At 39.9% G+C, this 10,342-nt stretch overlaps 1 protein-coding gene across 1 annotated transcript; it reads right to left on the bottom strand.

Moving 5' to 3' along the window:
• Positions 1-4,369: 4,369 nt before the first annotated feature.
• Positions 4,370-5,053, bottom strand: LOC110035804. The gene has a single exon (XM_020740092.1). It carries the CDS (start codon positions 5,051-5,053, stop codon positions 4,370-4,372), a length of 684 nt encoding a protein of 227 aa, XP_020595751.1.
• Positions 5,054-10,342: the final 5,289 nt, after the last annotated feature.

Below are 10,342 nucleotides of genomic sequence, written 5' to 3'. Positions count from 1 at the left end.
TACTGTGAAAATGAGAGAGAGAGAATGAGAGAAATGTAATAAGAGAGAAAGAGACAGTGAGAAAAGTTGGAAAGCATTAATGAATGAGGGAGACTGAGAGGAGGATCAAACATGAGGAAGTGCTCTTTATTTTTGCTCTCCCTCTCTCACTCTTCTCACCCTATTTCACATCTCTTTGTCCTCTCTCACTTTCTCTCTGTCTCTCACGTGCTTTTTTTATCTATCTATCTCTCTTTTCTCTCATCTTTCTCTCTTTTTACCTCTCTCTATTTGTTCTCTCCCTCAATCTCTCACTGTCTCTCTTCTCTCTTTCCACTCTCTCTATTTTCTTTATCTCTCTCTTTCCTTCTCCCTCCTCATCAATCTTTAGCTTTCTCACAAACTTCTCATACTTTCTCTCCTATCTTTCCATCAACTCTCTCTCTCTTGCGCTCTTTCTGTCGCTCTCACTTCTACTCTCCCCCCATCTCTCTCTCCTTTCCACTCTCTCATCCTAACTCCCTTAATTCAACTCGCTCTCTCACTTTATTTATCTCATTTACAACTTCAGTCACTCTCAATATTCTTTCTATCACTCTCACTATTCTATCTCCCCCTCTTTCTTTTTCTCATCTCATCACATTCTTTATCCTCTTTTGCTCTTGTTCTATATGTATCAATCTATATGTCTCTCTCTTTCTCTAATTCTATCTCTCTAACGTTTAACTTTCTCCCACTATAACTCTCATGCTCTTTGTCTCTTCAAAATTTCACTCTCTTTGCCTTTCTTCTATCCCTCATATCTCTATCACTCATTCCCTCTCTCACACATCCCTCTCACATCCCATATCACTCACCCTCTTTAGTCACTCTACCATTCTTGCTTTCTCACTCTCTCACCTCTCACTCTCTCACTTACTATCAAATTATTCTCTCTCACTTCTTTTGCTATGTTCTCTCTGTCTTCATAATTATCTCTCTCTAACTTTACCTCTCTCCCACTAGAACCCTCTTTTCTTGGTCTCTCTCCCGCCTTCCTGTGCCTCCTTCATTCCATCTCCCACCCTCCTCTCTCATTCACTCATTCTATTTCTCTATTTCTAGCTCTTTCTCTCTCACTTCCCTTTGGCCTCCCTCTCCATTTACCTCTCTTCCATCGAGTGAGAGAGACTGTGTGAGAGGACAACGAAGTAGATAGATACAGAGAGAGCTCTTCCTTGCCACATATTTCACACTCTTTTTAATCTTTTTTTTTTCTTCTCTTCTGTTCTCTATCTTTCCTATCTCTTCCACTCTTTCAAACACACTCTCCCCAAAGATATTAACATATCTCTCTCTCCCCATCTCTTCTACTTTATCTTTCTTCTACTCTAACCATCTATCAGTCTCTCTGTCTACCTCTCTCTACCTTCTTCATTCCCTCTCCGACCCACTCTCTCTCACTCACTTCATCTCTCTATCTTTCTCTCTCTAACTTCATCTTCCAACCTCCCCTCTTTTAACTTTCTTCCACCAAGTGAGAGAGAAATATAGAGAGAGTTCTACCTTATTACGTATCTTAAGTTCTCTCTCTTGTAATCTCTTATTTTCTCTTCTCTTCTCTCTCCTCTCTCTCCCACTCTGTTACTCACACTCCCAAACTGTCAACCTATCTCTCTCTCTCCATTTCTTTTAATAAGAGAAAGAAAAATCAAAAGTAGGAGAAATAAGGAGAGCTAGAGAGAAATACTGATAGAGATCAAGAGAGATAGACTGGTTGATAAGTTGAGGGAGAGAGAAGATAAGAGAAAAGAGAAAGAAATCCAAGCAAATGAATAGTGAGAGAGAGAGATCGAGGAAACAAGAGAGAGAAATTGTGAGGGAGAAACTTATTATTGAGACAAAAAGAGTGAGTGAGAGAGAGTGAAGAGTGAGAGAGCTAAAAAAAGAGTTAAGTGAGAAGAAATGAGAGATAGAAAGATTGATAGTGAGGAAAAGAGAAAATAGATAGACAGAGAGATGGGATGTTAATTTGTGAGAGAGAGTGACAGAGAGAGAAGCAAGGTAACAGAGGAAAGAGAGTGATATCAATATCTCCATCTCTCTTTCTCTATCCTACGCCCTTTCAACCACTGTCCCACTCTCTCTTTCTCACTCTCTCAATGTTTGTATCACACCCTCTTTCTCCTTTCCTCCCTCATCCCTTCCTCCCTCTCTCCCTCTCTTCTTTATCTTTCTCTCACTTTTCCTTTCCCTCTCTCCTTATATCACTTTTTATCCTCTCCCCCTTCATCTAATCTCCCTGATCTCTCTTTCTCTCTCTATCCAACAACTTGTCTCTCTCTCAATATATCTCCATGTAGAGATGCTCTCTTCTCCTTTCTCTCCTTCCCTCTTATTTTTCTCATTTGTACCCTTTATCCCTTCATATGGAGAGTAAGAGAAAGAGAGAGAGAGGGAGAGAAGAAATAGAGAGTTCTAGAGAGAGATAAAGAGAGCGAGAGAGTTGAGAGATAGAAAGGGAGAGTGAGAGAAAGATGGGGAGGCAGAGAGCGATCAAGAGAAAAAGAGAGTAAGAAAGACAGAGGGGGAGAGAAAGAGCAAGTTAAAGGGCGTGAGAGTAGAAGAGTGGGGGGAGAGAGTGATCGGTTGATCCCCCATCTTTTTTCTCACTAAAAGAGAGAGTGAGATAGAACAAGAGAGAGAAAGAGAGAAAGGAGAATGAGAGGAGAGATAGAGAGGGAGAGGGATTGTGAGGGACAAAAGCGAGAAAAGGGAGAGTTAAAGAGAAAGAGGGAGGTAGAAAGAGATAGAATGTAACTGGGAGGGTGGGATAAAATAAGAGTAGGGTAGTGAGAGAAGAGGGATGACAATAGGGAATGAGAGTGAGAGGGAATGAGAGAGAGAGAGAGAAAGATAAGGATAGAGATAGAGTGGTTAGAGGAGAGAAAGGGAGGGAGGAGAGAAAGAGAAAGAATAGCAAGAAGGGGAGAATGAGAAAGGGAGAGACAGAGTGAGAGAAATAATAAATAGAGGATGAAATCAAGAGAATACACCTCTCTCTCTCTCTAACACATTTCACTCAAACACACTCTCTCATTCGCTCTTTATTCCTCCTCTCTGTCACTCCCTCTCTCTATTAGCCAATATTTACTACCGCTCCCATCAATCAATCTATCCTCACACTTCTTTCTCTGACTTCCCCACTCTCTTTCTCTAATCTTTCTTGTAATGTCAAGGGAGAGGTGGGATGGATGGTGCGGGAGAAGGGGAGCAAGAGAGAATGAGTGTGTGAGAGGGAAAAAGGTATAGAGAAGTAGAGAGAGAAAGAGAGTGATAAAGTAGCGAGAGAAATGGAGGGTTTGAAATAGAGGGAGGGTTTAGAATAAAAGGAGAGAGAGGAGGAGAGTGAAAGAGAGAAGTGAAGGATGAAAGAAAGAGCGGTAAAGAGTTATTGGGAGAGGGAGAGAGAAAGATATAGAGATGGGGGAGAGAATAATGACAGACATGGAGGGAGTATGTGAGAAAAGGATAGTGTGGTAATGAAAGATAGGGACTTGAAGAGATAGAGAGGGACAGAGGGCGTTAGAGAGAGAGAGAACGAGAGAATGTAAACAAGGGATGTCGAATAGAGGGAGAGAGAAGAGAGTAAGGAAGAAAAAATTTACCAATTTCTTTCTCCCTAGTAAGAACAAAACTGACAGAGAAAAAAGATTAAGGGAGAGAAATAAGAAGAGAGGATATCAACATAGAGAGAGAATAGGAGAGATATTTGATAGATGGCTGAAGAGAGGGAAAGCAATCGAAAGAAATAGATAGTGGGTGGGAGAGGACAAAAAGAGAGAACAAGAGTGATAGAGCAAGTGTGAAAAGTGAGAGAGGAATGAGAGAGAACTCTAGAGATAGAGAGATAAAGTGAGTGAGAGAGAGAATGAAAGAGGTATAGGTAGGCTAGAGAGAGACAAAGAAGAGAGCCTTAGAGGGGGAGAGAGTTAAGGTTAGAGAGAAACAACTACAGAGAGAACAAAGCAAAAGAATGGAGAAAGAGGAATGTTATAGAGAGTGAGAGAGTGAGAAGTGAGAGAGGATAAAAGTAAGGATGATAGCGTGAGTGAAGAGGATAGTGATAGAGGATGAGATAGAGATGTGGGAGTGAGAGATTAAGTGATAGAGAGAAGAGGTATAGAGCAAGAGTGTGTAGAAAGTGAGATTTCGAAGAGAGAGAGAGCATGAGATATAAAGTGGGAGATAGTTAAATTTAATGAGAGAATAGTGATAGCAAGAAAAAGTGAGTGAAAAGTAAGCAGCTCTTTTTACCAATATATATATATATATAATAAAAGGAGACTAGGCTCCTATTTCATTAATAAAAAGATACAAAAAGGAAGGCAAGAAAGGCACTTCCCAAAAGTTAAACTGGCAAAACTCTAAGGAAATATAGATCAACAAGATCTTCATTCAACAGTAATTCTAAATGGGGAGTGGTACAAGTATCAATTATGGTGTTCTGAGTATGGAGGCTAGCCTTAGCAAGCCAATTGGCAGGGCTGTTACCCTCCCTAAAAGTATGAGAAAGGGACAACTTTATCTTCAAGCTCAAGGTTTGTATACTAGTGATCCACTGAATTAGATACCAAGAGGCAGATATCCTTCCTTCAAGGATGTTAAGTAAGATCATGGAGTAAGTTTCCACCATTAAAAGATTCGAACTGCACTTTATGGCCAAGAAAACAGCCCAATAAATAGCTTGGGCTTCAGCCTCTAGAGGGTCTTCAGCCTTGGCAAGAGACTGAAAATATAGTAGGCATTCACCTCTAGTATTTCTGAAATCTCCTCCAAAGCCAGCATTAGGAGAAATTAAGCTACCATCAGTATTGACTTTGAGCCAACCCATAGGAGGACAATTCCAGTGAACAAGGATAGCTTGAAATTTCATTGAACCAATGAGGGAGGATGTGCATAGGATTTCAGGAAGTTTCCTATGACAGTGCAGTTTCTGTAAATAGTTGTAACAGTGAGTGGCAATGGCATTGGCATCCCAATGGACCTCATCAAATTTCAGCTTATTTCTTGCCATCCAAACAAACCAAGCCATGATACAAGGGATGGGAGGGAGATGTTGGTCCTGCCAGTCTTTCCAGCTTAAATAAAACTAATCCCAAGACAGCTGGATGGTATTTAGTTTTAGTTTGGGTAACAAAATGTTCCAAACCTGCTAAACTTGATAGCATTTAAAGAATAAGTGGGGGAGGGATTCCTCCTCACATTTACATAGGCATCATCTTGAAGGGCCTCTCAAACCTTTTAATTTTAAAATATCATCAGTAGGAATAAAGCCATAGAAAAGATTCCAAGAGAAAAAGGCCATGGAAGGAGAAAGAAACTTGTTCCACACACATTTAGTCCAAGAGGTCTCCTATTGAGGAAAGCATAAATTAGCAATAGAAGCTGAAAATGTCTAGGAAACCTTCTTCTTTACAATAAGTTTGTCCTTCCTGGATCTTTCAATGGGTTTTTTCAATCTAGTGTTAAGTAATATGTTATAAAGGATATTCTGAAGAGCTTGTTGGTTCCATTCATTAGCAAACCAAAGGTCATCCACCTGTGTTATGGAGTTGAATTGAGAACCATATTCCACGAAATATATATATATATATATATATATATAAAGTGAGATAGAGAGAGCTAAAAGGAGTTAGGGTGAGAGAGTGGAAGGGAGAGATATGGGGGGAGAAAAAAAGTTAGAGTGACTGAGAGATAGAGCATGGGAGAGAGAGAGATGATGGATAAATATGGGGGAAAGAGAGATAGTGATAAATCTAGAGAATGATGAGATGGGAGAGAGAAATAGAGAGTAAAGAGGAAGGGAGGGAGCAGAAAGAGGGAAGATAGACAGTGAGAGATTGAGAGAGAGAAAGAGAGAAGTTAAAAAATAGTGTTAGATGGAGAGAAAAGTGAGAGAACATAGAGACATAGATAGAAAGAGAAAGTGAGAGACAAAGAGAAGGTAATAGAGGACAAACAAATGCGAAAGTTGGAGAGAAGAGTGGGAGAGGGAGAGAGAAATAAAGAGTTCACCTCTTCTTTGATCCTAGTCTCACTCTCTCATTTATTGATGCACTCCCTCTTCTCTCACTCTCTCCCATTCTCTCTTATTATCTTTCTATCATTCTCTCTCTGATTGTCACTTTCTCACTCAAAGAGAGTGAGAGCTTGATAATTGGAGGGACAAAGAGGGAGGGAGTGATATTGAGAGAGAAAAATGGAGGGAGAGGAGATGAGAGAAGAAGAGGGTGAGATATATCTTCTTTTCTTATCTCTTCTATTGCTCTCTCTAAGTATCCCTTCCTCCTTTTCTCATTTCTTTCACTTCCACTCTCTTCAAGCTCTTCTTTCTTTCTTTCTGTCCAACTCTTCCTCTTTATGAGATAGAAAGAGAAGATATAAGATGAAAAAAGTTCTCTCTGCCACTATAACTCTTGATCTCTCACTTCTTCCTCTATCTTTTTTTCACTTCACTCTTTTGCTCTTCCTCTATAGATCTTTTTATCTCTACCTCTCATCTACACTATCTTTCTCTCTTACTTTCTCACTCTCTCACTCTCTTTCATTTTTCTCTGACTCTTTCTCTAGAGTGAGAAAGATAGAGAGAGAGAGAAAATATATAGAGAAGGAGAGGAAGATAGAGAGAAAATCTATAGAGAAGGAGAGAAATATAGATAATAAGAGAGAAATTACTCTCTCCTAATCTTTTTTTATCTCATCTTTTCTCTTTCTATAATAGGAAAAGTGAAAAAAGTGAGAGAAAATAGGAAATGAGAGTGAGTAAAAAAGAGTATGAGAGGGAGAGGAGAGAGGGGGAACAAAATAAAAGATCTGAAGAGAAAAGAGAGAAGAGAGAGGGAAATGGAGAGATACATAGATAGTTAAGGTGGGAGAGAGATAGAGAGGGAGTGAATGTGATAGTAAAGGAGAGATAGAAAGAAAAAGAGAGAAGAGAGGTGGAATGAATGTGGACGAGAGAGAGGTAGGGAGGGAGTTAGAGAATACGAATAGGGAATGATGGACAAAGAGACAATGGAAGAGAAGGAGAAGGGAGACAGAGTTAGAGAAGTAATGAGAGAGAGCCAGTGAGTGACCGAGAGATAGAGAGAGCATTAGAGAGAGACAAGTAGAGGGACATAGGTAGAGTGATAGAGAAAGTAAGCTAGAAGATGATGAGAATGAGTGATTTCTCCATAGAGAAAGGTCTTATTTACCTTTTTTTCTTTCTCAAACTATCTCTTTCTTGTAATCTCTCTTCTCCCTTATTTTAGCATTTTATCTTGCTCTCTTTCTCACTCTCTCTCGAGAGGGAGACAAAGGGAGAGTGGAAGAAAGAGAGAAACTATGAGAGAGAGTGGTGAGCAAGAGAAATTGATAGTGGGAGAGTGAAGAGAGGTAGAGGAGATGGGGCACAAAATGATAGAGAGAGATAGAAATAAGAGAGAGCAAGAGAGAAATAAAATGAGGGAGAGAGCGAGGCATGTAGAGAGAGAAAAAGATGGAGGGAGAGATTGAGAGGGACATCTTAATCTCTATCTCTCTCCCTCCTTCTCTCTTCCTCTCTCTTTCTCTTATCTTACTCGCTCTTCTAATCTCCTGCTCAGTCTCTTTGTCTCTTTTATCATTCTCTCTCACTCTCACTCATTTTTCTATATCTCTCGCTCTCCCTTCTGCTCTCTCTCTGCGTTACCTCTCTCTCCCTCACACTCTACATCTTTCTTTCTCTACCAATCTCACTTTTCTCCTTCTTACCACTATCTCTTTCTCTCTCTCACTAATCTCTTTATCTCTCTCCTACTTTTTCTCAATCTCCCTCCCTTCATCAATTTCAACCTCTTTCTTTTTCTCTTTCTTCAATCTCTCTAGCCCTCAATCTTATTCTCTCTCACTCTTTTTCTCTCCATCTCTCCCTCTCTATCTCTTGATAGAAAACAATATAATAAATGTTGAGGGGGAGGAATGAAAGAGCAAGAGTGAGGGAGAAGAGAGAAAAAGAGAGAGGGCAATAGACGAAGGAGAGAATGAGAGTGATAATGATAGAGGGAGATGAGAGAGCTAGGACTAATAAAAGGATGATATAAAAAAAAGAGGGATAGATGAAAAGAGAGGAACATATTGTTGGTACAAGAGAGAGGGAGTATGTCTACCTCTCTCTCTGTCTCTATCCCCTCCCTCCCTCTTATCTCATTTTCTTAATCTCCCTCTCACTTTCTCTTCTAAAGGAGGGAGGGTGAGAGGGAGGCATAAGGGACAAAGAGAGGGAGAGTGTGAGGGAGAGAGAGAGAGAAGTGAGAATAAGAGGAGAAAGAGCAAAAAGATGGAGAGAAAAAGAATAGAAGATAGTGAGAAGGAATGGATGGGGGAAAAGTGAGAGAGGAGCGAGAGAGTTAGAGAGAGATGAGAAGAAAGGAGAGATATAAAGGAGGGTGGAGAGAGGAGATATAGAACGAACGAGAGAGTAAGAGCGATATAATGAGAGAAAAATAGATAGTATGAGGATAAAAAAGTTATAAAGAGAGATTGAAAGAGTGAGTCAGAGAATAGAGCAATAGAGTGAGACAGAGAGAGGGAAAGGTTGACAGTACAAGAGAGAGTGGTAGAGAGGTAAAATATCAGAGAGAGAGAGAGAGAGGAAATAAGAGAGTGGGGGAGGGGAGGAGAGAGAGAGTGGTAGAGAGGTAAAATATCGTAATAGACAAGGGGAAAGAGAGCTGAGAGAACGTGAGAGAGAGAGAGAAGAGAAGAGAGGATAAGAGAATAGTAGAGAGAGGAACAAGGAGGAATGAAAGGATTTAGGAGAGTTAAACTGATAGAATAAGAGAAAGAGAGAAAGAGAAAAGGAGGACAAGAAGGAGAGAGATGGAAAGTAAGGTAAAGAGAGAGTAAGAGAAGGATTGAGAAAAAAAACTAAAGAGAGAAAGGGAGGGAAGAGATAGAAAAAGCGTATGGGAGACAGTGATGAGTAAAAGAGATAAATAATGAGATATGAAGAGTTTGAGAGGGAAGGCAAGTGAGAGGGAGAGCGAGAGAGAGAAAGAGAAATCACTTTTCTCTCTTTCTTTATCTCTTCTTGTCACACACTCTCTCTCTCTTTCTACCTCCCTCCTCTATCTCTCTCGCTTCTATTCACTCTCTTCACCATTTCTCCCTCACTGCCTCATTCTATTTCCCTCTCTAATCTCTAACTCTCACTCTTTCTCTCTCGCTTCTCTCTCCTCTCTCTCAATGTCTCTCATTCTTTGTCATTCACCCTTTCCTTTGCTATTTAACTCTAGCTCTCGTCTTCCACCCTCAAATTCTTCTCTCTCTAGTCCACCTTCTCTCCTTCGCTTACTTTCTCATCTCTCAATCTCACTCTACCTCTCTCCCATGCACGCTCTCTCACTATTCACTCTTTTTCACTCTCTCTAGTTCTCTTACACTGACAGAGAGGTATTAAGAGAGAGGGATAAAGAAATAAAGAAATAGAGCAAGAGAGAGAAATTGAGAGAGAATATAAGACAGAGAGAAGGAAATAGCATAAGAGAGGGGAGGAATGAAAGGATGGAGAGAGTGATAGAGAGCGAAGAGAAAGTGAGGGAGAAAAGGGCCAGGAAAGTGAGTTAGAGAGAGAGAGATAGAGAAATAAGGATAGAGAGGAAGAAGAGAGAGTAGAAGAGAGAGAACATAAGGGACTTAGAGAGAGAGAGAGTAGATGAAGTATTAGAGAGGGGGTGAGAGAAGGATGGTGGGAAAGGACAGTGGAGAAAGAAGAAGAGAAGAGTCAGTGAGAGAGAGAAAGTGCTCTCTTTTTATCTCTATCTCTCTCCCACTCTACCACCCAACCTCACTCACTTACTACCTCTCCCTCTCCTTCTTAATTCTCACTCCCTATTCTCTATAATAGTTGCTCGCTTTCTTTTGTTCCCTCCCTTCTTTCACTCTAGTCAGTGAGGAATAGTCAATGTTCTTTATGCCTGGACCAAAGGGTAAAGAATATGTATGCTCCTATTTAGCACAATCTAAATTGAACTAATTCACTTTATCCATTCACTATAATTTCTTGACAAGGAGAAGGATGCTTTCTTATATATTGAATATCACAATTAAACCCTCCTTAGTATTATTAAAATTATCTTAGTTATTAAAATTATCTATTTATTTCAATTGCTTATTAATGACAGATAAGCAATTTGAACTTCATTGTTGTGATTAAAGTATTGCTTTTCTAAAAACTTAGTCCATAATTCTAACCACTCGCTATAGGATCAATATCTAAAACTCCATTAGAGCCCTATATTACTTGAGTGATACGTATACTTGCGTTGATAAGTGTGATTTTACAATTATTGAATATTTA

Source organism: Phalaenopsis equestris, unplaced genomic scaffold (assembly GCF_001263595.1).
Source record: "Phalaenopsis equestris unplaced genomic scaffold, ASM126359v1 Scaffold200009, whole genome shotgun sequence".
NCBI lineage: Eukaryota > Viridiplantae > Streptophyta > Magnoliopsida > Asparagales > Orchidaceae > Phalaenopsis > Phalaenopsis equestris.
This window is presented reverse-complemented; position numbering and strand designations above follow the sequence as displayed.